We start from the raw sequence: 27,566 nt of genomic DNA, 5'->3' as shown, positions 1-27,566 counted from the left end.
GCCACTAGCTATCTCCAGAACCAAAGTTATTAACCTGGGGTCTGTGACATTATTTTTTAAAAACTATTTTGATAACTATTTTAATATACTTGCTTTCCTTTGTAATCCCATGTATTTTATTTTATACATTTAAAAATACAATCCTAAGAAGGGGTTTGTAGATTTCACCAAACTGCCAAAGGGGTCCATGATACAAAAATGGCTAAGAATTTTTGGACTAGAGATGTCACAAAACTCTCAAAATCAAAGTAACTGAAATTCATTTGTATTTTAAACTAAATCAAATAAACAGATCCATAAATAGAAATCCCAACACCTGGAGTAAATTCTTTGAGGACGAAGTAGGGAGTATTAAAGGAGCAACTGCATTGGGGCAATGACAACCTGGTGTCTGCCTAGGTTGGGCAGGCAGAGGGGTCCCATGAGAGGCCTGGTGCCATGCAGGCAGGAAAGAGGAGGAAGGTACTAGCCCCGGGGGTGGGGAGTCTGTGGCCTCAAGGTCACATGTGGCCTTCTAGGTTCTCAAGTGTGGCCTTCTGAGTACAAATTTTATAGACCAAATCCTTTTATTAAGCAGATTTGTTCTATGAAGTCTGGATTCAGTCAAAGTGCTGCACTTGAGGACCTAGAGGGTCACAAGTGGCCACGAGGCCATAGGTTCCTCACCCCAGGACTAGCCTATCAAGACTACAGACCTGTTTACTGCATTGTAGTCCAGGGCTTGCAACCACTCCAGTATCTCTGACAAGAAAACCTCAAATGAGGTCATGAAGAGTTGGACACGAAACAACTCAACAACAATAACCTCCAATTCCGGATATGGTGCCGTTGCCACCACACCTTTATGCCTCTCTGTAAACGACAACTTCTGGCATCATTCAATTGTTCATTCAACAATTATCTAGCTGAGTTCCTACTATATTCAAAGCATTGTTCTAGGAACTGTGAAGAATAAAAACAATGTAACATATGGTATTTGTCCTTGAATTTATAATCCAGTAGGGGGTTTGACTTTCTAAGACAGAGTAATACAATGGAATGAGAAATGGATCTAGAGTGGGGACTGGGTCTGCCATACGATATTGCGTTTAATTCTGTCAAATAAGAGGGTTTAACGAGAAGACTGCTGAGGTCCCTTCCAGTTCTAAATCTATGATCCTATGAACCCAGCCCATGTTGGCACCCCAGAGCTAAGCCCTGCTCACTCTTGCTAGTTACAGCTCCAGAATGGTTCCCTATTGATGCTTGGATCAGCTTTTCTAGTTAGCATTTAAAGCCCTTCCCAACCTGGCCTGAACTTCCCTTTTCAACCTTATTACTACTCCCCTCTCCCACACTCCAGGGTCCAGCCAAACTGGCCTCCTTGTTAAACCTCTCTCACAGTGCGCCACATGCAATCATCACGCCCTTGCGCCGGCTGTCCCCTCAACCCAGAATGCGCTCCTCCTCACCACCCCCTCTAAGAATCCGTCCTTTCTTTCAGAACTCTGCTCAAGCTCTATCTCCTATAGGAAGCTTTTCCTAAATCTGCTCCATCCTCATCCTCCGTGCCCTTTCACTAAAAAAATGTACCATCTTTTTATTTTGGACGCTTTTGGAGTATACTTAATTATACTCGTGCCTTTTTTCCTAAAGGAAGGAAGACTTTCCAAGCCTGTCTTAATTCTAGTGCGTTCCCTCTGTTGATTTTTTTCCAATTTATCCTGTATGTATATACATATATATGTATATATGTGTGTGTATATATGTATATATACATATATATAGCTCGTTTGTACATATTTGTTTGTTTGCAGTCCCTTCCATGATCAGATTTCGAGCTCTTTGAGGGGAGGGGCCATCTTTTGCCTTTTTTTTTTTAATCCCCAGCGCAAACACAGTGCCTGGGGCACGATAGGCTCTTAATACACGTTTACTGATTGATTGACGGGTAGTATAAAACCTTTTGAGGGCAGGGATCTCAGTCTAAAACTTAAAACTTAAGTGAATGTTGAATATGACTTTGTTTTAAAATTAAAACAACAACAGTCATATCCTCATGCCTCTACGTGTTGAGTAAGCGCTTAATAAATATTGATTGATTGACTGATTGATTCATTGTCTTGTCCAAGTCGGAAATTAGGGATTCTATGAAATTGTGCCTCTTACAAATTCCAAAATGCTTAGGAGCCATTAGCCAAGGGCTAACAAGAATTTCTTTCTCAAGGGACTGTTCACCCCGGAGGGAGAATAGAGGGGTGAGGTGGAGATGCCATTCCAAGTCAAGATTAGCAAGCTCCTACTGAATTCAAGGATAGGAAATTGAAAGAATTCAAACCAAGGCCGGCGGGGCCCCAGCTCCTCCCCTTGCTTAATATCCATGACCCTGGCCCCGCCCCTTGCCATCCTCTGATTAAACTGCTCCCCAGCAAAGGCGGCTCGGTGCTCGGTGGAAGCTGCTGCGCTGGTGCTCACAGGTGCTTTCCAGGATGAGGGTGTCCGGCCTGGGATCCTCCTCTTCGCTGGTTGCCTTCGCGTCCTTGCTTCTTATCTGGCCCAGCCAAGTCGCAGCAGCCAAGGAGCTAAAGTTCGCCTTATTAGTGAGTAGACTTGCCTCCCCATTGCTTTATCTCACACCTTTGTTCTCCATGGGAGGGAGGGCAGGTGGGACGCGGCGTTACGTTTCATCTCTCCCTTGCACTGCCCCTGGGACACCCCAACTGCCCACGTTGCACTGCCAATTTACCGCTAAAGTCAATGAGCAAGTTCCGCAAGTTTCTGCATGAAGGCCAAAACAAGTCTCGACACACCCGCAAACAGAAAGGTTTCTTCGATTCCCCTCCCCCAACTTTGCCCCCTCTTTGTTCCCCACCTCCCCTTTGCATCAAACCCAGGGGCCTCCTGGCATGTCACCTTTGACTACAGCGATTGGGTCTGAGAAGCAGCCTTGTGGGGAGGCGGGAAAGCAGCAACCTAACTTCAGGGCAGAGGCTGGGGCCAAGCTACTGCTCAGCTCAAAGCCCCGACTGGCTGAATTGAGGGGCCAGGCCCGCTCCGGTAGCAGGGGGCAGTCCACAAACAAAGACCCATTTGGAATTCACCATCGAACCTTGAAACTGTGGTTCAAGGATGCCACAGGGATGTCTTTGCCTTTGGAATAATTCACTTATTTTCCTTCGTGATGCATGTGAAAATATAAGGAAAATGAGTCATGGAATGAAAGGGTATAGAAAATATATTACTTAAGGTATAAAGGTTTATATAGAGAGGGGAAAGGAAGAGTGGCAGATACAGGGGAAATCTTTCTTTTCATGTGGATCCTAATATAATCTCTCCTCTCCTTTCTTCCTCCCTTCCTTTTCCCTACCTATCCTAATCACTTTTTTCTCCTTATGCTTCCTCTTCTCCTTTTCTCTCCCTCTCCCCTCCCCCTTCTCTCAGAAACACAGAACACTTACAGCTGGAAGGAGCTTCTGTTTGCTAGCTACTTATTTTCTCCTCTCTTTCTCCCTTTTTGATCTTCTTTCTTCTCCTCCTTCTCCCTCTTCACTCCACTCCTTTACTTTCTTCTCTCTTTATATCTCCTTTCTTGTTTTCATTTCCCCTCCTCTCTTCTGCCTCCACTCTTCTCTCTTTTCCTTCTTCTCTCCTCTTTTCCTCTCCTCTCTTCTCTTTCCTACCTCCTCTTCTCTCCTTTTCTCTCTTCTCGTACCTGTCCTCACCTTCTCCCTTCACCTGGCCTCTCTCTGTGTTCCCTGTTTTGATACATGACAATCTTTTAATGACATCTCTCTTTCTGTAAATGCTCCTTTTAAATGAGTTTTCTCATTTAAAGGAGCCAAAAGATTTCATTTTACTTACAGTGAAGCTCCTATTTTCTCACCTCAGTAGATCCATGGTTCACTTCCTTCTGTACTGTGACATAGCCAGCTAGAGGGCACATTTTGGTACAAAGATCATTTCTGTAAATCTTGCTGCCTGTTTCAGTAAGCCTCCACTAGGCCATGAGTTAACAATGTACACAGAGGCCAAAGTTCAAGTGTTCAGACACATGATTTATACTGAAAAGCAACTGCCAGGTTTCCATTCTGTAAAGCTCTCTGATGCTGACTACCTTTTCAGGGGTATGATATATGCAAATTGGACTTTTTATTTAAAGCCTTCAAGTTCTTTAATTATAGTACATCCTCAGGTCGGCATTTGTATGGCACATTTAAAAAATGTTTTGTTCAGAGAAGGGCCATATTTGTTAAGATTTCACAGTACTCACATCACCAAGTGCATGGAATCTGCTGCTTATCTGAGAAGTTACAGTCAACTCTTAGTTAACTGTGTGTGGATTCTCCAGTTTGTGAATTATTTGCAGTAAATTTCTTAGCCCAGACTGTTTCCCCCTTATTTTTAACTTAGGTTAAGGTACTTTTCCCCATTGATCTATGTGGATACATGTTCCAGAAATGGAATATGTAAATGTTACACAGATATTCAAATGGATGGCTGATCTCCTCAATATGCATATTCCTCCAATAATGATGATTGATGCCTATGTATGACTGCACATCCTGGATGGCTTTTAGCTGTTGCCTTACCTAAGTTTGCCATAGGACGCCCATCCAACGTGTTGGAGGGAGTTGGCCTGACCTGGCAAGGGTACTACTGTTGGAACACAAAGACTAGCCATGGGGTTTTTCTTACTCTTGCATATGACCAACCTCTCTTCTTTTTCCAGTCTTTTAAAATGATATCTTCCTTTTATTACTCCACTTCTCCTTAGAAATTCCTTTTCTTTAATGTTTTGCAACCTGCTTATGCCCATGCTATGCCACTCTGTTGCCCTTTGGGTAATTTCAATTTGGATAAATATCTACGCAAAATCATTGGGTGAGGGTAGTAGATTTCTCTTCTTAATTTTTGACTATGCTAACAAAAAGATGCCCCTGTTTGAATGTGACGTGGTGCTGATTATATATCCACCACACCCTGAAACACTGATGTGACTCTTGGATGAGATTCATAATGATTCAATGGAGCTTGATCTAACACAAGAAAAACCAAGTAAATGAAGAACGCTATTGTACAGACTGTGATGTGCAACTAGGAGGATGGACAGCCTATATTACTCATACATGTGGATAGATACATAGATACAGAGAGATGTATAAAAATATCTTAGATGCTGCAAATAGAGAATGAGCTGGGTCTGAAATTGAACAGGAGGAGAATGTCCTGGATTTTTTGCAAAGTTCTCTTAATGATGCCACATTGCTCCCTAAAACAAAGGTCCACCTTTTCAATACCAATTTCTCTCTGTGCTGTTGTTATGACTACAAGTCATGCAACACTGCAGTCTCCAAAGAACAGAAATGGAGGTGAGCCAAGAAAAATAAGTCTGGGCCACTTCTTTGGAGGTGCCTACTCTTGCTAGGAAGAACAGAGAAGCTTTCTCAGACCTGGTTTTAATGTTGTGGCCAGAGTCTTCACATTCTCTGTAAAATATTTCCATATTATCCCAATGTGGTTCTAAGACAGCAAATCAAGCTGATGAACTAAGATGTATGCTTTAGGTTTAAGTTAGACCAGATAACTTCCGAGGTCTGTTGCAACTCTTAAGATTTTATAATTTATTCAGTTCTTCAATCTTGTTAGTGCAGAATTTCCATTTAAGGCACTCTTTGACCACAATACCCTCAGGATCCAACAAATCCACAAAACCTCTTGACCAGGTTTAATATACTTATATAAAGTAGTTGGGCAAACCCTAATGATTCCAAGTCAAGAAGCAGTTTCCAGAGGTAGTGGATACCTGCCATTGTCTCCCTGTTCCGGGGGGAAAAAAAACCCAAAAAACAAAAGCGCCCCCATTGGTGATGGTCCCTAAAAACAGCCCAGTCTTGCTCTGATCCACTTCATTTCTCCATATTTTATTAGCTGACAAGAAAGAACCCAAAATTGCTTCCAAGATGACTTGCCTGGTTAACTGAACAACTATTGGACCATTAGGAATAAAAATGGAAGCTTTCTCTGCTTTCAGATAACATCTAGATTATTAGCAATTATTCTTGGTTGCTTTGATAATAAATTGAATTATAACACAATAGCAATTTAAAGGGAGTTATGGAGAAGAGAGCAAGGGATTATTAATGAGGAATCAACACTACTTTAGGCTAATCAAGCAATTTTTGCATACCACCATAAGACTGATCAGGGCTTTTGTCTCTAATCCAGAGATATATAAAGTGGCCACGTGAAGCACTCAGTATTTGAAATTTTAGGCAAGGTTCATTGCAAGGATCTACAGGACTCAGAGATATTGCATCTGGGTTATATGGGACCAGGAGTCCCTGACTCTTGGGGTATGGGGTGTCATTCTTACAGTAGAGGACAGTAACCCAGAGCTGAGTAACCTACATTCTTTGGGATTGAGATGCTTTGTTCAGGGAGGTATTAACAGAAAAACCCAATATGGACACTACTTAGTCTGGGAACTCACACTTAAAGCACTATATAAATGCTCATTATATGGCAACTAGAAGACACAGTGTATATAATACTGGACTTGAAATCAGAAAGACTGAGTTCAAATACTGCCTCAGTGTAATGAAAAGTGCTTTACAAACCTCTAAAGCACTATATAAATGCTAATTATCATTACACTTGTAAAATATCCAATCAAAATTCAGCTTCATCATTATCCATTTCAGCCACTCTCAGCCCTGTTTGGGGCAGAAGACAAGTCATCCTAACTGATTTCTGCCTTCACAGAATGATCATCAACTACCCAGATTATTTTTGGCAAGCCATGGAGCATCTGGCCTCATCTTTCACATGTGCAGGGTGGAGTAAGAGGTCTCTTCCAGCTACAGGTCTATAATACTCTAATCCTGTGTAATAATAGCTAATAATAACAATAACTAACATTTATATAACACTGACTGTGTGCCAGGCATTGTGCTAAGCGCTTTGGTTTTCATTTTATTGTCTTTGCTGAAATACATTCTGTCTCCTTCATTCTAGTTTATATATAAACTTCTTAAGGCCTCCAATTTTTCTCCAGTTTTGATAAAATTGCCTACCTTATTCTGAATCTGATTTCTTCTGCATCCAGTCTAATTTCTTTAGGCTCTGGGCCTCTGAGGTAGGGGACCACTTGTGTGGCTATTTCATTTCTAGCCAAGCTATAGGGCAAAAGAAGCTATTTTGCTATTCAAATTAATTCAGTAAGCCCCTACTATGTGCCAGTAGGGGCAGCAATATGGTGCAATGGATAAAGCAAAAGGCCTGGAGGCAGGAAGACCTGAGTTCAAATTTGACCTCAAACACTTAGGAGCTGTGTGGACCTGGGCAAGTTATTTAATGCCTCTTTGCTTCAGTTTCCTCATCTGTAAAATGGGATAAAATGTCACTTACCTTGCAGGGTTGCTGTGAGGATCAAATTAAATAATTGTAAAATGCTAAGCACAGTGCCTGGCACATAGTAAGCACTATATAAATGTTAGCTATTACTAGCACTAGGCCCCATACCAGGTGCTAGAGTGTAAAGATGAAAAAGAATCACTCTTTTCTCTGAAAGAACTTGTACTCTGCCCAGACAGACAACATGGAAACAGAATGTCCAATACAGGACAGAATGTCAAATAATTTGGAGGGTGGGGGAGGAAGAAGTAACCACTTAGATGTTAATGCTCTTCCCTCTAAACAAGACTTACTTGTTTGAAGTTCTGTTGGTGAATATTTGTATTAGCATGTTACTTTGGGGTGTAGTTTAATGTCAAGAAGAGTGTTCTTTCTAGGAAGTCCAGGATATCTCAAGTTTTATGGTTCCCTGTGAACGTCAGACTAGGAAGTCAATAATAATAAGGTAGCTTGACTGGAATGGGAGTCCAGAAGCTGACCTACTAGTTCAAAATCAAAAGTAGAGTTGAGGGAAGAGAAAGGTAAAAAATCAGCATATAAATAAGGATAAAAATAGCTGTGTCTATGAAATGAGACAATGAGATAAAAAGGAAAGCTATGGGCCCAGAGAAAGTTGGCCCAATTCAGAATGGTGTTGACTTAAAAGCTACTATCTGGGGATATGCCTAAGTGATGCCTGACATGCCGTTATATGACAGCTAGCTCTGAAACGGGGGGGGGAGGGGGGGGGGGGGGGGGGGGGAGGGCCTTGTGACTCCGGCTCTGCTACAAATGGAATCTTGCAGGCACTTTTTCATTCAGTTGTACGTCTCTGACGAAAAGATGCTGAATTTGAAGTCAGGAGAAAATCCTACCTCTTCTTTCAAATCCTACTTCTTCTACTTATTACCTATGTGATGTTGAGTAAGCCAGCTAACCTCTGGGCCTCAGTTTCCTTATCTGTAAAATGAGGGATTAGACTGTATAGCCTCTGAGTGCCCTTCCAACTCTACAGCTGTGACCCTATAACCTTTACAAAGCCATTGGCACCCAGTCCATGAGGATGGCTTGGTTTGTGTTCGTTAAGTACTTTCTAAAAATGGCACAGTATGTTCAAGAGTTGCCATTAAAAATCCTTCTGGCTCACCAAATTATAGGGTATATCATTATCTATGCCCACTCACTACATCTGTATAAAGCCTTACATTTGTATATTGCTTTATAATTTACATCTGGATAATGCTTCACTGTTCATAAAGAGCTTAGCACAGTGCCCGGCACATAATAGGCACTTATATATTTATTGGGGCAGCTAGGTAGGGAAGCAGATAGAGCATTGGGCCTGGAGTCAGGAAGACTCATCTTCCTGAGTTCAAATCCAGCCTCTGATACTTACTAGCTGTGTGACCCTGGACAAGTCACTTAACTCTGTTTGCCTCGGTTCCTCATCTGTAAAATGAGCCAGAGAAGGAAATGGCAAACCACTCCAATTATTTTTGCCAAGAAAACCCCAAAATGGGGCCTTGGAGAGTTGGACAAAACAGAAGCAACTGAACAAATGTTTACTGACTATGGACAAAGTACTCAGCATACATTATCTTGCTGGATTCTGTGCAACAACCTTGGAAGATAGATGGAGTAATTATTGCTCTTCCCACTTTACAGATAAGGAAGTAGAGACTCCTCAAGGTAAGTCAGCTTACTCAAATGATCCAGCTAAGGCTTTTGATTCCCAAGCTAATACTCTTCTTTTTTAAAAAAAAATGATATCTCATTGCCTTTCTAATGATAGGGAGAGGTGGATTCTCCAGAATTCCATGGCAGGAACTTAGCCCACCTTAGCCGCCCAGCTCTTTAAGCTGAAAATACTTGTATTCTCTCCCAGGGACTTCTGTATATTATAAAACCAGGATTTTTCCTAATGCACACATTTCCATCCATCTTGGGACCATGCTCCTCATCTAAGGTGTTGAGTTTTTTCTAGCACAGAAAAAAAGGCAGGAGTCTTCACTGAATCTTTCCCAACTAGAGCGACAGAACTCTAGATGTGATGGTTTAGCCTATAGGGGCCACAACTCTCTAAATGACTAAGAAACAATATGAGCTATTTTATTTTTATTTATATTTTAAAAATAAATTTTAATGATGCTTTTGGTTTTTAGGTCAGTCGTTTCTGGAAATATCCCTCCTCTTCCAGCCCTCCCCTTTAGAATAGTATCCTGCCTTTTCGACAAAAACAATTAAGCAAAAATAACTGATACAGTGAGAATGACTGATAATCTATACATTTTGCTGTAGTCCCCCACCCTTCTGCCATGAAGGTGGAGATACATTTCGTTATCCTTTTTCTGGAACTGTTACTAGCTTTTTTTTTTAAGTTACTCAGAGTTCATCTTCCTTACAGGGATCTTTTTGTTTACCCTGTTATAGCCATTATAATGTTCTTCTGGTTGTGCCTCCTTCACTCTGCATCTGTTCATACAAATTTTCCCATGTTTCTCTGGATTTCTCATAGTCACAATTTCTTATTGCACAGTAATATTACATTGTGCTCCTATACTACAGTTAATGTAGGCTATTTTATTAAAATTTCTCTCTTCTAACTTTTCTCATATGTGGCAGCCGCCTTTTTATCACTAGAACTGTGCAAAATATCAGTGAGTCAAATAGTTGGATCCAGGAAAATATTGTAGAAAATGCCCTGGGGTTAAAGGAGACGGTCAACCATTTACATCAATGCAAGTATTAGTTACTAACTAACTAGTAACATGGCAAAGTCTGTCCCACGCCTCAGTCATCCATAATAGTCAGTGTTTTGGGAAGGACATATGTTCACTCATCCAGGAGGGGATCATTTAGTGCCCTGTAGCCATCATTTACCAAGTCCCCTTGGTAACCTCAAAAGGTTCATTCCAGCCCAGCGATTTCTATCTAACTACATTATCTAATGAGATGTAAATTTTGCATAATGCTTGGAAAATAAACAGAGATGAGTTTTATTTTACAAAGGAGAAACTAGCACAGATATTTCAGGCCTCCTCCCCTGCCCTTGTCACTTTCTTGTGCAGCCATGGGAACATAGCTTTCAGATGACAAATGGTGAAAATCCTCCTCACTTTATTCAAATAATAGTGACATTTGTGACCCTGATCACGTCACTTCACTTTGCTCTGCCTTATTTTCCTTATCTATAATATAAGGAGGCTGGAGGAGATTTCCTTCCAGGTCCCTCCCCAGGCTAAAACTATGATTCTGTGAGGCCAACGAGAGGCTGCATGGTGCAGTGGTTAGAGGGCTAGCTGTGCAGTCCGTTAGATGTGGGTTCAAGTCCTGTCTCTGACACATACTGGCTGTGTGACCCTGGCTAAGCCACTTAACAACTTAGAGCCCCAGGCCATTCTCTTGCTGATCCATGTGAAGGAAGGGCATTTCCACACTGATGATCACTTAAACTAACACATCACAGACAAAAAAAATCCTATTCACTTTCCAGTAACTTTTTACTAGGAACTTTCCTCACAAGAAGCCTGTGAGATAAATAATGTGAATATCTCCATTTTACTGATGAGGAAACTGTGACCCAGAGAGAGGATGAATCAATATGAACCTGGAGGGTGATTCAGATGGAGCTCCACAGAGAATGTGTCCTTGGTCTTATGCCGTTCAGCATTGTAATCAAGGATGCTGATGCCTACAGAGATGTCATGTTTATCAGATTAGCAGATTGCACAAAGCTGAACACACTGGGTGACAAAATTAGGAAAAATCTGGAAGGATGGGCTAAATCTAATCAGATGAAATTTAACAGGGATAAATTTAAAGCTCTATACTTCAGTTTCAATAATTAACTGTAAAAGTACTGATCTGAAGAAGCTTGTCTAAAACAATGATGATAATAATAATAACTAGCATTAATGTAGCACTTTGAACTTTGCAAAATGGTTTACATATAATACCTTATTTGATCTTCATAACCATCCTGTAAGGTAGATGATATTATTTTTAAAAATAATTTTTATTGGTATCTTTTTTTTATATCATCAGAATTTCTTCTAGTATCCCTTTCCTCTTCCTTCCCAGGAAGCCAATATATTATTATAACAAATAATATTTTAAAAAGACAGAAAAATGGCAAAACATTGAAAAAGTCTGAAAGTATGTGCAATGGCAAGTGCTATTATACCCATTTTATAGATGAAGACACAGGCAGAGAGAGATTAAATGATTTGCCAGGATGACACAACTAGTAAGCATCTGGGGTAGAGCTGGACTCTGGTCTTCCTGGCTCCAACACTCTATCCACGATACTTTGGTGGTGTTGTGGATAGAGTGTTGGCTTCGAGACAGGAAGTGCTGAGTGCAGCTCAGACACCAAAGTGTGTGAGAAAGAAAATGGTTGATGGGAAAAGATCTGGCTGAGTTAGTGGACAGAATGCTCCATATAAGCTAATACAAAGCAGTAACAAAAAAAAAAAACCTAACATGCAATGAGCCTGTATTAATACTAATGTAGTTTACTTAGCACCAACATGATACCATGGAGAGCAGAAGTGTTGGATCGTACTGGGAGAGCAGAATAAGGGATTCCCAGTCTACTTGCCACTATGCAGACCACATTGGGAAGTCTGTGTTCCACCCTGGGTGCCACTTTTAGGCAAGACACTGACAAGATGACCCTTTTTAGAGGATGGCAACAAAACTATATAGATTGACTTGGAAATAATCCCAGATAACAGTCAGCTTCGGGATACTTAGCCCTAGAGAAAAAAAGCTGTAGAGGAGGAACATAAATATCTAAAGAACTGTAATGTCGAAGAAGGCTTAGATCTGTTTTGTTTGACCCCATAAAACGGAAGTAATATCAATGAGTGAAGCGGCAGCAAGATAGTTTTAAGCTCTATAAAAAGACAAACTTCCTTGCAATTTGTTGTTGTGGTAGTGGTTGTCTGGTTGTTTCAGTCATATCCAACTCTTCTTGACCCCATTTGGGGTTTTGTTGGCAAGGGTACTGGAATGATTTGCTATTTCCTTCTCCAGCTTTATAGATGAGGAAACTGAGGTTAAACGGGGTTAAGTGACTCACCCAGGATCACACAGCTATTAAGTGTGTGAGGCTGGATTTGAACTCAGGAAGATGAATCTTCCTGACTTCAGGCCAGGGCACCACACAGCTGCCTGACCCAGCAGTTAGAGATGCCCCAAAATCAAGTCAACAATTATTTATTAAGCACCTACTATGTGCCAGGCTCTGTGCTAAGTGCTGACACTGATCAATGAAAACTTGTCAAGGATGTTGTGCTGGGGATTCCTAGACAGGGATGAGTTGGGCTAGATGGCTCTTTCTGTCCTTTCCAGCTCTTTTGATTCTATGATTCTAGGAAGTGACTTCTAGGAAATGACCTTGTGCTGAACACAGTGGCACATAGCAAACATTCAATAAATGCTTGTTGACTGACTAATAGATGAACTTACCCATAGTAATACAGCTAATGATTGATGAAGCTGGCCTCAGACCCAAATCCCCAATCTTCTGACTCAGAGTCTGTGTTCTTTCTCTTACATCACACTCCCTCAGTCACCGTCCTGTCATTTTGCATGATTTTATAAGTACAGGTGTTTGGCACACTTGTTAAATGGGGCTTATTCACACATCCAGTTAAAACAGCAGCTGGAGAAAGCAGTCCATCTTGATAATGCATTGGGTATCTGGCATTCTGTTATAAGTAAAAAGCTTCCTTTCACCAGCATAGACTTCAGCTAATTGTCCCCTGCTGTCATCTACTGCTTAAGCATATATCCTTCCTCACCCCTGATCATATCAATTCTCTGTGCCTCATTTGTGAGCCTTTGTGGAATACACAATGGAATCATAAAATCAAGGGACTGTACGTAACAATCAAAATATTCCCCACAAACATCAGTCTCTCCCCTGACAATGTTAGCTGGAAGCAACTTTCCACCCTGACTTATAGGGGGTTGTTAAGGTCCTGCAATCACAGCTAAATTTATTTCAATGGTCTCAAAGTGGTGAATATAGTTTCCCAAAGTGCTTGAATTATTTGCAGAATGATAATAATTTTCAATAAGATGATCCTTTAAGGTTTCCAAATGTTTTCCTCAAAACACCCCTGTGGAATAGATATGACAAGGACTTATTCCCATTTTACAAATGAGAAAACTGAGGCTCAGAGATGTTCACTGACTTGCTCCTGGTCACAGTAATTGTCACAGTTGAATTTGAATCCAGTTTCCAAGACCAGCCCTGTTACCATTATATTGCGCTGCCTCTCGATGTAACTAGTACAGGGGAGAATCTGACAAAATATATTCCCATTGTTACAAATGTCTGTTTCTTATTGCACAGCATCAGAGATAGTTGGGGCAGGGTGAGGGAGAGGGGAACAAGGGAAATGAGCTAAATACGGTATTTTATGTTCCTTTTTCCCAGGGTCTACAAAAACCCTAAACAAATTTCCAAGTTAACAAATCTAAAATGCTTCCTCTGACACATACTGGTGATGGGACCCCAAGCAAGTTCCTTAATTTATCTGGGCCTCAGTTTCCCCAAATGCAAACTGAGGGAGTTAGACTAGATGACATCTAAAATCCTTTCCAACTCTCTGTTGCTGATGCTCTGATTGTAACCTGCACAGATCATCAGCGCCCATATCAGCGAGACCACAGACTCATCAAAGTCTTAGAAAATTGAAGGAGCTGAATTCCACCTCTCTAACCCTGACCCAAAACTCCCGGTTCACTTTATGGGGCCAAAAGGCACAAGCCCAATCCCTCTTCTACACAAGGGCCCTTTGAACACTTGGAGGTGTTACCATGTCATAATGACCTCAGTCTTCTCTCATCTAAATGTTCCCGGTTCCTTTGATGCTCCATGATTCTGAGGTCTCTCAGCACCCTTGTTATCCTACTGTGAACAAGGTCCAGCTTTTCAATGTCCTTATAAAAGGCAATACCCAGAATTGGACATAATATCCCAGCTATGATCTGGCCAGGGCTCAAGTACTGAATATTGGATCTTTACTAATGTAAAAGTAAATGTGAGAGTCAGGGGTAAAAGAGGGAATTGCATGCCAGGCTTGGAGTCAGGAAGACCTCAGATCTTGCCTCAGGTGCTTATGACATGTGTGACTCTAGACATGTCACTTAACATGACTGTTCCTCAGTTTCTTCATCTATAAACTGAAGAGATTGAGCTCAGTGTTCTCTACCATCTCTTCTAGACCTAGATCTATTCTCCCATGATAATGCAGCGGTAAACATGAGAGGCACTGTGGCATGGTACACAGACGGATGGCCTTGGAGCCAAGAAGATTTGATTTCAAATCCTGCCTCTGCTACATCCTAGCTGAGTGACCACAGGACAATCACTTATCTTCGAGGTGTTCTTGTCTGAACTCTGAGATTAGTAGAGTTGGTCTACATTGGTGAAGTGAATTTCTACTCTAGGAATTTGTCACACCAAACATCAGATGAAATCCCTCCTACCACCTAACACCCCCATCCCCCCAAAAGTCTACATCTGCCTTTTCAACTGCCATGTCACAATGGTTGACATACCAAGCTTGCAGTCCACGGGTTTTCAGGCCAACTGAGAACAGGTCCATTGTTTTGGATAGAGCACCAGGCCTGGACTCTGAAAGATCCAAGTTCAAATCTGGCCTCAGGCACTTGCTGGCTGTATGGCCGTGGGCAAATCAGTTAACCTCTATCTGCTTTAGTTCCTCGTGTGTAAAATGGGGACACACTGGAGAAGGAAATGGCAAACTTCTCCAGTGTCTCTGCCAAGAAAATCCCACGGACATTGTCTGTGGGGTCATGACCGAATGACTGAACACCAACTAAATCTTTTTCTTTTCTCCCAAGCTATTGTGCACTTAAACATAGGATGTGGCTTCTTCATTGTTTTCTAATTTTAAAGACTTTGGCAAGGAAACTCCATTGAAACCTGGAACATTCCAGTGAAGCCTAGTTTTGGCAGAGAAGAACCAACTTGTTATTGTAACTTCTACCAACCTAAGTACCTGTCTTGGTGGGGATGAAGTGGCCCTTTGCGATTTTATAAAGGTGGGGAAAAACCTTCATTGATTGGCAGCAACTCCTACATTATGCAATGAGAAACATTAAGGGGATTCAGGTTTGAAGCAGGATCCTCTGAGATGTGGATAAAAACTTATTAGCACATCATCCATTCTCACCAGTTTATGCAAAGCACTATACAAATGTAAACTACTCTTTGTATTACCATAAAGAATTTTCTCACATGATAAATATGCCTAAAGCTCCATCTCTGGAAGAAACCAGCCATTCAGCTACTAGACCCAACAGCACAAGGTACATGGCAATGCATCTTAAAAGGCAGTGAGCCTGGAAATATTATTAGTGATAGCAAAGTCCATTACCTATGAACAGATATTGCAAGTTAGCAAATGTGAAAATGTAACATTTCATTCTCAATGGTTCTCTGAGGTAAGTGTCTATGTAAAACAAACCCAGAATGCAAATGATATATAAAATTTAATGTTATTCAAATCAGTATAACATATATAAATATATTCTAGGTAAATCAACAATTTCCTATAATTTTAGGTTTTAACAAAGTGGTAAAAATCTCTTTAATTATTCAGCAATGGTGCGTCTTTCTAGGAAAGCCATAGCCATAGCCCCTGAGAAGTTCTACAAGTCTGAAGAAGACCTACCCCCAAAGGTTCTGTACCTTTAGAGGCCAGGATTATATGACAATTTAATTTCAGTCCTAGTTCATCTCAGGGACCATGGATATTTGTTGAATGACGGAATAAACACAAGAAGAAAGGAATGGATGGACCCCCAACTCTCTTCTCCTCTGAGATAGAAACCATCCACCATCTGTCCCTTTGTTTACACTCAAGGAGAAAAACACCCATTAAGGCAACGTATCTCTGGCCGAGCCTATGGGGTGTTCCACAGAGGCCCACTAAGAGCCATGTTGATTGCTTCACAAGTGGTAATGATCCATTTTCTACAATGGAGAGGCAAAGGGAGGTCCAAACATGTGATTTCAGATCAGAATAATGAACTCTGTATGGAAAAACTCTACCACCATTTCTGAACCAGAGCTGACCTGAAACTTTAAAATTGCCTGAAGAACTAAGAAATTAAGTGACTTGACAACAGTCTTGATCAGAGGCAAGTCTTGTTCCCTGGTCTTCCTGTCTCCCCTACCCCTTCCATCTATTATGCTGTGCTGTGTGTTTTTTGAATTTCTTGTAATAAAACTTTAGGCTACTCAAGGAAACCAAACAATTCATGCTACACATGTAGCAGGTGCAATAACAAGTTGTAGAAGATTTTGGAGAACCGAGGAAATTAAAATTATAGTTATTTGCTTTGAAATCAAGTCAAGTCCTACTGCATCCTGGGCCATCTGCAGTCATCCTGATCTATATCTGGCCACTGGACCCAGATGGCTCTGGAGGAGAAAGTGAACATGGTGACTTTGCGCAGCTTCGCTCACTTAAATCCAGTTCACTTGCAAGTCATGGCATCACCTCCATAATGTCATGGTCTTCTTTGAGAACGAAGGACAAACAACAACTATGCTTACAAGCACGTACTATGACTGCGTATGACTACACCGTCACTGTGCTAAGTCCAGTGAAAGAGAAAGGGGGGGAGCAGTGAGGTGGTGCCCTGGATAGAGCACTGGCCTTGGGTTCAGGAGGACCTGAGTTCAATTCTGGCCTCAGACACATAACACTTACTAGCTGTGTGACCCTGGGTAAGTCACTTAACCCCACTGCCTAGCCAACAAAGGAAAAAAAAATTTTTTAAAAAAAGAAAGATAAAGGGGGGCTGGGACACAAAAGAGTAAGGGCGAGGGGTAGGACCAATGAGCAGTGGTTGCAGAGAGGAAGATAGCTTCTTGATGTGAAGAAAAATTTGCTAAAAGTTAGAGCTGTCCAAAAGTTGAGCGGGCTGCCCCAGAAAGGAACAATTTCTTCCTTGCTAGAGACCTGCAAGCAGAGGGGACTCTTGGATGTTATTAGTTGAGATACTCACCAGATCTGAGAGCCTGTGATTATAAACTTCAGTTCCAGGGATCCATCCATAAATATTAATTGTGCTATCCTAGCCATGTTTCTATTTTACCTAAAGAACTGTCAAGAGGACAAGGGAGTAGCTGAGTTTACAATGAAACTATCAAGAGAAGTAACTGAGAAACACCAAGTGAAATGAACACTGTATCTTTCCCACTTGTTTTTCCAGCTATTTCGGCATGGAGACCGGAGTCCTATTGAAACCTTTCCCAATGATCCCCATCAAGAATCTGCTTGGCCTCAGGGATTTGGACAACTTAGCCGGGTCAGTTAGCTTTTCAGTTAAGTATAATCAATGAAGTGCAAGAAGAAATGTTCATTAATTGTTCTGATTTACTTTTTCCCCAATGGGTATATTAAAACTGGAAGATTGTATATCAGCAAAATAAGTCAGCTATTAGTGATTTTAAAAAAATATATACAAAATAGCACAGTAATGTCCATGACCAGTTATTAGATTCAAAAAAATAAAACACTAGTCTTCTAATTTATGAGATGAGTCAATTGGGCTGGAAATACATGATCTTATACTCAGTGTTAACATCCTATAGTGCAAAGAACACTAGCTGTGGAATCAAAGGATATGGCTTCAAATCCTTATTGTAATGCTTACTGTCTGTGTGATCTCGGGCAAGTCATTTACCTACCCTGAGCCTCAATTTCCTCAACTGTCAAATGAGGGAATTGGGCTCATTGACCTAAGGTCCTTGTCAGCCCCAGATCTATGATCTTGTGATGCTACTTACCTTCTCTAAGCCTCAGTTTCCCTATCTGTAAAATGAGGGGATTGAACTCAGTGCTTTCCAGCTCTCAATTTATGACTCTGTGATGTAGCTAAGATTATCTGAGTCTCAACTTCTTGATCTTTAATATGAGAATAATACCTGTAGTACCTTTCTCATGGGGTTTCTGGAATGAGATAATTTAAGGAAGGAACTTTAAAGTGCTATATAAATAAATTACTTGTTATCACTAGTATTATCTCTTATGTGTTTCATTCTTCTATCCTATAGCATATCTTCCTTTTAATTTGAATCAGGTTAGAAAACATCATCTTCACTTGTTAGTACACGTCTCTCCCCAGAGACTCCATGTTTCTGACCCCCCCCATTAGAATAACCCCCTGGGTAGAATAAGAAGGGAACATGTCCTGTGAGTTACTCTGAAGTGGTCTAAGGTCCTCAAGTTCATTTCCCAGCGCTGGACCGTGCACCCTTATTCCAAATCTTCAAAAGAGAAGGGGTTGCCCAACCAGTTCTACAGCATGAAATAAAAAGCCAGCATGATCAAAAGCAGCAGCCGTGGAGTGGCTTAACAACTAACATTTATCTCGATTACTTCAAGGGTTACTAACTGCATCTGTCAAAGCAAGTCCGTGAGTAGTTGGTAGGCCCAACAGTATGACCTCCATGTTATAGATGAGGAAATAGGCTTAGAGAGTTTAGGTAACTTGACTGTATCCTTGGGTCACACAGTAAGTACCACAGCCTGGATTTGAACCCAGCTCTCCCAATTCCAGATGCACTACTGATTAGAAAGTAGCTTAGAGTTCCTGCTTCCCCCAGCTTTACCAAGTCACCAGGTGATCCTACCATAAATATACATAAAGGAGCACACACTTCCCTTTTCTCTGACTCCCAGTGATGGAGTCATTTAATTTCCAATCTCTCATGTCAGGGAACTGGCAGGTGAGGGTAGGGGTGGAAATGTATAACAATATCCAGGACAATATCCCCTCTGGTTCTGCACCTATGTTGGATAACTACCAGGACCAGCCGGCCCTCAGTGCTGTCCTTCTCAGCTTTAAAATCAATTTGCGATGCTTTATTTACGTATCATTCAACTTCATCTTGCATCATTCTGTACCAAGGAAGGATGCAGATGAAATAAACCAGACCAGCCAGTTCTGAGTGATGGCCTGTCATGTGTAAGGGGCTCTTCTAGGTACCAGCAAAGTCCCCTGAGAGGCTTTACACGTCTGTGTGATCTTGACTCCTCACCTCTACAATCTGTTTCCAAGTCTGTCCTTTCTGTCTTCACAATATCTCCATTCACACCACCACCCCCGGGGCAGGTCCTCATTATCTCAAACCTAGGTTATTGCGTTGGTTGGTCTCCCTGCCTCCAGTGTTTCCTCATTCAACCCGTCCTTCCTTCAGCTGCCAAAGAGATGTTCCTAAGGCACAAGTCTGACTGTGTCACCCATCACCCTACTCTATAAATTGGAGTGGCTCCCTATCACTTTCAGAATCAAATGTAAAATTCTCTTTTGGCATTATAAAGCCCTTCAAATCCTAGTTTCCTCCTACCTTTCCAGGCTTCTTCTACCTTCCTCCCCTCCACTTTAGTCCCTTAGCAACTCTGGCCGATGTGCCATTTCTCTAGCAGAGTGCTCCATCTCATGGCTCCATGCTTTGAAATATCTGGAATGCTTTTCCCCATCACCCCTACCGCCTGGTTTCCCTTGCTGCCTTCAAGACACAGCTTCATTTTCACCTTCGACAGGAAGCTTTGCCAGTGCATCCTCCTGCTAGTACCTTTCCTCTGAGATTCCCTTCCATTTATGCTTCATACAGTATGAATATTCAATTTTTTCCACATTGTCTCCCCCATTAAAATGGGAGTTCCTTGAGGACTTTTCTTGTATCCCCCATGCTTAGCCCAGTATTTGGTCCATAGTTTGTACTTAATAAATGCTTGTTGAATGACTGACTCTGAGTCACAGCTCAAGTTTCCTCCTTGCTCATTGTCCTTGAAGTCTGTGGTACTGGACTGCACCAGAACTGCCGCCATTTATAAAGAGCTGGATGATGCATCCCAACCTTCAGCTTGATCTTTGTTCTTGTGTTCTCACAGCTTGGGATGGAGCAGCACTATGAGCTTGGAACATATCTAAAGAAAAGATATTCCAACTTCTTGAATTCTACTTACCACCGGAATAAGGCAAGTGAAACAACTAGAGGGAGGGGAGAGGGAAGAATTCCACTGTCCGAGGTAAAAATTGAGTTAAACATTACATATGGAAAAGTGCTTGTCTTCTTTTTGTTGCTGTTTTAGTCATTTCACTTGTGTCTAGCTCTCCATGACTCCATTTGGGGTTTTCTTGGCAGAGATCCTGGAGTGGTTTGCCATTTTCTTCTCCAGCTCATTTTACAGATGAGGAAACTGAGGCAAACAAGTTTAAGAGACTTGCCCAGGGTCACACAGTTAGTAAGTATCCATGGTGAGGTTTGAACTCAGGAAGATAAATCTTCCTGATTCCAAGCCCAGTGTTCTATATGCTGTGCCACCTGTCTTCCTTTCCAGGAGATCAAATGCAAATTACAGGACTTCTTATTTATACTGCTAAAAGTACTATTTTTAGAGTCATTTCCCTCTTTCGTCACTGAGCTACTCTATTCAATAGTGACAGTGTGTCAATAATGACTATAAAGTCACTCTTTACTCAATAAGATTATTCAAGAAAAAATGTATCTGTAAACTACATTTTTAAAAAAATGAATCATACTTTAAAGTCTTTAAAAGTAAGGATTGTTGAAGACGATTCTGGGAAGATGGTGGAATAGGTCAGAAAATTCCAAGCTCTCCAGATTTCCCCCTCAAACAAGACAAAATAGTGCCTCAGGGCCAATGTTAGAGCAGGTAAAAATAAACAAGAGTTGGGGGGAACAGTAACCAGAAAAATCCCAGGTTTGGTCCCTGTGAGTGTAAACACCTCCAAGCTAGTTCTGATAAAAAAGCAAGTAGAGATCCCTGGGGCTAGCTGAGTTGGGAAGTAGCCTTGGCCCCAGCCACAGGAATTTTCGCCTACTAGACAGTGTGGGGAGTCAGGTCTGAGCAGGAGAAGATTGAGGGAACCTCTGCTGATAAGGGATGCCAGGCCCAGCTGTGCTACCTGAGACGCAGCCCTGGGTGAGAAGGCACCAGCAGTGCAGAAGCAGTGGGGCAGGGACACACTGGCTGTGGACACTTACAAGACAGCAGAGTTCTTGGTTTCAGTTCCATGCCAGAGGGGAGAACTTAAGGAGGACCTGAGGCCAGAGGCACCATCCCCTATACCTCAGGACTATAGGTGATTACAACAAGTTGCTATAAATAAAAAAAAATAAGCAGGCAAAGGAGAAAAAAACCCAACCATAAAAAGTTACCAGGGGAATAGAGAAGACTGGAGTTCATCTTCAGAGCAGGATAGTGAAGCAAAAAAAGCCTCTCCTACTCCAAAGAGTAATGTCAAATGGCACCTGCCCAAAAAGAATTCCTAAGAAGAACTTTAAAAAGACTTTAAAAGTAAAATTGGAGAGATTGAGGAAAAATTTTTTAAAAAAGAACAATCAAAGGAAAACAGGGTTATAAAAAGAAAGTTAACCAACTAGGAAAGGAGATCCAGAATTCTAAGGAAGAAAACAACTCCTTGAAAATTAGAATTGGGCAAGGGGAAGCCAGTGAAGTTATAAGAGACCAAGAAATAATAAAACAAAATATAAAGAATGAAAAATAGAAGAGAATGTGAAATATCTACTAAGAAAACAACTGATCTGGAGAAATAGATCAAGAAGAAAAAACATAAGAATAACTGAACTACCTGAAAGCTACAATCAAAAAAAGAATCTTGATACAATAATACAAGAAATAATTAAAGAAAATTGTCCTGAGGTGTTAGAACAAGAGGAGAAAGTAGAAATAGAAAAAACACACCAATCACCACCTGAAAGAGATCCTACGAGGAAAACCTACAGGAATATCATCACTAAATTCCAAAAACCCCTGGTCAAGGAGAAAATATTATGAGAAACAAGGAAAAAACAATTCAAATATGGTGGAGCCATACAAGACCTAGCAGCAATGACACTAAAAGACCACAGGTCTTGGAACCCTGTATATTGAAGAGCAAAAGAACTGGGGTTCTGGCTGAACATATCATACCCAGCAAAGCTAAGCATAATCCTGAATGGAAAAAGAAATGGACATTCAATGAACTGCCACTTTCAGAATTTTATTACAAAAAGACCTAAAAATTTGACATGCAGGATTCAAGAAAAATAAAAGGTAAACATCAAAGACTAATTACAAGGGACTCAATAAGGACAGACTATTTATTTTTTTATATGAGGAAATGTAAACTGTATCTCTCAGATTGTAATTAGTAATTGGGTAGTTCAAAAGAAAGATTAGGGTAGAGCTGAGTATGATGTGATTCTAAAAAGTAAAACTGTTTAGGACAAGGTAAAAAGAGTAATTACACAAATGAGGTGCAAGAGGAAGAACTGGCACAGAGGAATTAGATGGGGGAGGAGGGCTGGTAGTTCTGGAACCCTACTCTCATCAGGAATGGCTTAAAGAGAGAAATATATATAGATATAGATATAGATATACACATATATATATTTATAAATTCTTCTAAATTTAGAAAGAAATAAAAGGCTAAGGGGATAAGGAAGGGGGAGGGATTTTTAGAGGGAAGCTTATCACATCAGATATGGGTTAAAGAGAGAACAATATATACATTTAGAAGGGAATAAAAGTCTTCTACATTTATAAAGAAATAAGAGGGTGAGGCAATAGGATAAGAGGGGGTATAGAAGAGTGTCTAGATTAATGGGAATGGGATAAAGAGGGAACAGCCTATATATTTGAAAGGTTATAAAGTTTTCTAAATTCAGTTAGAAACAAGAGGGCAAGGAAAAGGGTGGAGGGGAGAGGATAAGGGAGGGATCCTTTGTGGGGGTTTGGGAGAGTAGGTTAAGTAATAGGAGGGCAAGGTAAAAGGTGGAAGTTAAGTAGAGGGGCAGCTAAGTGGTGCAGTGGATAAAGCTCTGGCCTTGGAGTCAGGAGGACCTAAGTTCAAATATGGCCTCAGACACTTGTCACTTACTAGCTGTGTGACCCTGGGCAAGTCACTTAACCCTAACTGCCTCACCAAAAAAAAAAAAAAAAGCAAAAACAAGAAGGTAAGTAGAGGAGTCAGGAGGGATAGGAAATAAGAGATACACACAAACATAAAAAAAAGATCAGGAGTATAATTTATTAGAGAAAAAAAGCAGGAGTAGTAAACATGATCTCAGACAAAGTTAAAGCTAAAATAGATTTAATCAAAAGAAAAAATACGGAAACTACACTATATGTCAGTCGTATTAATCAATATTGTTTTGGACTATTTAAAATAACTAGACAGTATAAGGTTGGAATATTGCTATGGTGTAGGGAATGATGAGTTGGTAGATTTAGAAAAACATGGAAAGACTCGGATTTATGAAGGAAAATGTTATCCACCTTCACAGAAACAGAACACTAACAAGTATAGTATGGTCTTATATAGATGCATATGAATATATATATATATGTGTGTATATGTGTATGATTATAGATATCGATGTATAAGTATGTGTACATAAGTGTGTCTATATGTATGTCTAAATGTTTGTGTGTATATGTACACATATAAATGTGTGTATGTATATGTATGTGTGCATATATATATGCATATATATATATATATCCGTGCTTAATTAAAAAAAGAACAAAGTAAAAAGTACACAGCAGGGGACAAAATTAAACCTACAAGGAAGTAAAAAAGTCCAGCTCTGAACACAATGTGTACTATTTATTTGAAATGGAAATTTATTGCTTTATATTTTGAATCCTCTCATGTTCTGCTGTGCACATAGCAATTTTTTTCTTTTCTTATTTTGTATTTAAGTTTTAGTATTTCTTTTTTCTTTTCTTATTTCGTATTTAAGTTTAAAATAAAAATTTACCAAAAAAAAAAAAGTAAGGATTTTTACTTTACTGTCTTCGTATCCCCAGTGCCTGGCACATAGCAGGTGCTTCATGAACACTTGTTGACTGATTAGCTTCCTCAGTGGAAAGAGTTCCCTCCACTGCTGAAATCAGAGTCAGGATCAAAAATTCATTCAGTCATCGAACACTGATTATGGGTTTGCTGTGTATCTGTCAGGCCCTGTGCCAAGCTCTGTGAATACAAAGAATGGGGAGTATGCATTCTAATAAAGAGATGACATGTAAATAACACCAGGTACACACAAAACAGAGACAGAACAGATAGGAGGTCATGTCAATGGGACATGATGGGCCCCCGAAAGCCCTTGTGGAGCAGATGAGACTTGAGCTAAGTCTTGAAGGGAGTCAGGGAAGTCAACGAGTAAAGGGAGGGCCAGAACATGCCAATCACTTGTGTCAGCCAGGGCTATGCTCAGAAGACAGGACAAGGGAAGGTCACGTTCAGGAACTTAAAGGAGTCCTTTTGAGCTGCAATGTAGAGAGGATGGAAAAGAATAAAGTGTAAGGAGACTAGAAAGGAAGAGGAAAAAACTAATTAAAACTTGTGGGAAGGGTCTTTTGTAATGTAAGTAATCACCCCTTTATTCACAAATTCACATTTTTATAAATAAGACTCATAAAGTGGGGCACATTTGTACTACTGCCTCTTTTCACAGAAGAGCAAAATGAGTCCAATAACTGAGGATGTCCTACCCTTTCATAAGCTTCCTATGTGGGCATGTAGGGCCTTTCTACTAAGGCCCCGTTAGTTCCTTAGAAAACCACAGTTCCCATAAATTGGTCTTTCATGGGTACTACGTGTCCTAGGGGCACGTGGGAAAAGACCTGGTTCTAATGACAGGGATAGTTTTGGTTTGTTTCTTTTCTCTTTTAGGTTTATGTCCGAAGCACAGATATTGACCGGACTCTGATGAGTGCCATGACAAATCTTGCTGCCCTGTTTCCACCAGAAGGCTCTAGTATTTGGAACCCCAAAATCCTCTGGCAGCCAATTCCAGTTCATACAGTACCAGTTTCTCAAGATCAGGTCAGTATGATGGCAGTATCTCTCAGCTGGAGATTACAGAGAAATCTGAAGGAGCCAGAATATATGACTCGTTAATTTCAAGTCATTTTAAAAGTGCAGAAAAAAAGTGAACCAGTGCTTACTGTTCAAAGCTGTGCTAAGTGCTGAAGAAGAAACGAATTTTATATAAGCCACAATCCCTGCCTTCATGAAGTTTACAGTCTAGGATATACAGAATAATATCTGATAAGGGCTAGATCAGAGAGTATATACAAAATGATATGTGAGCTCAGAAGAGAGAAAGGTTTTGACTTGCAGGGAGAATCAGTGAAGGCTTCGTGAAGGAGGGTAAGAGGATATGCCAAGTAAAGGAATGAAGGTTGGAAAGGGTAGACTATATACAGGGCTCAGCAAGCAGTGTATCAGAGAGCATGAAGTACATGATAGGGAGGTTGTTGTTCGGTTATATTTGACTCTTCGTGACCCCATTTGGGGTTTTCTTGGCAAAGATGCTGAAATGGTTTGCCATTTTACAGATGAGGAAACTGAAGCAAACAGGGTTAAGTGATTTGCCCAGGATCAAACAACTAGTAAGTGTCTGAGGCTGGATTTGAACTCAGGAAGATGGAAATTGGGAAAATGGAAATAGCAGTAAAAAGAAAATGGCCTCATGTGACTTCTGATCTGTGGAAACTTCAAGGTTATTTTTTTTTATCTCAGCCTCTGGTCTCTCCCAGTTCAAACAAGCAGAGGATGTTTCAAGATATACATTTCCAGATAAGGCTAACCCTAGACAATACAAGAAAGCTGACAAATTTTGTTGGGGGCCAACTTATGTACCCTTTCCTTGGCCTTTTCTTCCTCCCTCCTGGACTTCTCTTCCATATTTTCCTTTTACTCAATATTTATTAACCTCCAGCTGCCCAAATCTTCTCTACTTTAGTCTGGCCTCTTCTGATTATCCATGCTTCAGAATTACTTCTCCCTTATTCCCTAATCTCCTATCAGAATTCCTGTAGTTTGAGTTTGAGATTTTCAGTAGATGTTTAAGAAGAAAGTAATTGGGTTCAACTAATTCATACTTTGTTGTGAATGGCTGATATTCTCTTAGCCTTTCTAAGTGTATTTGCAGAAATGTGCGAGGGAAGGGGACAGAAATTCCTAACCCAACGGAAGCTCTACATGTTAGAATTTCAGGAACTATGGGAAGAGATTGTGTGGGCAGAGTCCTCTTGTTTAAATGATATCAGAGCAGCCATTGTGGGGGAGAAGCCTGAAGAAGGACAGCTGAGCTCTCCATCAGAACTCCGTAGAGACTTAAAAATACCCGACCGAGTCCTGATTGGGAAATCTGAGGGAAAAAAATCCCCATAAATCATTTTTCCAGTCTAGGTCATCATAGGGAGACAGGCAGTGAGGTCTGGACACTGGGAACAGGGTCTAGCCAGGAGTACACCATGGAGAGACTTCCAGTGCTGGTTCTGAATGAGGATCTATCCACACTGTGTACCAGACTAAGAAGTCCCAAACCTACAAGGAGGTGCCTGACTTTGTTCAGTAAAGAGAACAGGGGCCAACTGGCAGCTGTTGCTAATTACCTCATTCCAGGTCACAGATTCAGACTGAGAAATTGAGGTGCCCCTAGGAGTGGGGTGGAAAGGAGCAACTGGGAGCCCTTAGCTGTGTACTAAACAATGACCAAGCCCAGAAGCAAGCAGCTCTGACCCCAGGAGTGAAGCAGGGTCTCAGTTCCAGCCTTCATCCCAGTCTGAACAGGCCCTTTCAGGAACAGGCTGACCTAGAGGTCTCTCCCATCTGTGAAATTCTATGATTCTCTGATCCCAGTGCTAATGTTTTAGAATGCCTGCACTTATGGTTATAGAAGTACAAATGGGACTGCGATGAAGACTTCCATATGGTGCAACCTCAATGCAGGAAATCTTCAAAACAGGCGATAACAGAATCAACCAGAGCGCACATGAGCTGTAAGCCTTTAAACACTTTTCTTTTGGTAGCCACCAAGCTGTTATGGCAAATCATGGTAGATGTAGTGAAGAGAAAGCACTTATGTTATTATGAGAATAGAGGTCTTCAAACTTCCTCTGTCCCTATTAAGAAATATCCAATTCCAAAACCCTATGAGAGAAGCATCCCCATGTTACTGCAGAGCTGCCACACTGGAGAAAGGAATGTTTCATTCCTCCAAACTCATTGCAGCGCTGGCTTCAGCACGTGTGCAAGAAGCAGACAGAAGATAACCCAGGCTGACAGACAGGACACAGATAACCACGAGCTGG

At 40.9% G+C, this 27,566-nt stretch overlaps 1 protein-coding gene across 2 annotated transcripts in view; it reads left to right on the top strand.

Annotated features, from left to right (window-relative positions):
* The first annotated feature begins 2,418 nt into the window (after nt 1-2,418).
* The window catches only part of ACPP (acid phosphatase, prostate), a 48,329-nt gene continuing 23,181 nt past the window's right edge, over nt 2,419-27,566 (top strand). For both annotated transcript variants that reach the window (XM_027872370.1, XM_027872371.1), the window contains exons 1-4: nt 2,419-2,579; nt 17,635-17,730; nt 20,322-20,408; nt 25,138-25,290. In XM_027872370.1, the coding sequence (XP_027728171.1) occupies nt 2,469-2,579; nt 17,635-17,730; nt 20,322-20,408; nt 25,138-25,290 (447 nt within the window). In that variant the 5' untranslated portion in view covers nt 2,419-2,468. The remainder of the gene's footprint in view (nt 2,580-17,634; nt 17,731-20,321; nt 20,409-25,137; nt 25,291-27,566) is intronic.

This window comes from Vombatus ursinus, unplaced genomic scaffold (genome assembly GCF_900497805.2).
Source record: "Vombatus ursinus unplaced genomic scaffold, bare-nosed wombat genome assembly UNPS02014799.1, whole genome shotgun sequence".
Taxonomy (NCBI): Eukaryota; Metazoa; Chordata; class Mammalia; order Diprotodontia; family Vombatidae; genus Vombatus; species Vombatus ursinus.
Note: the sequence above shows the minus strand (reverse complement) of the source record. Positions and strands in the feature narration are given on the sequence as shown.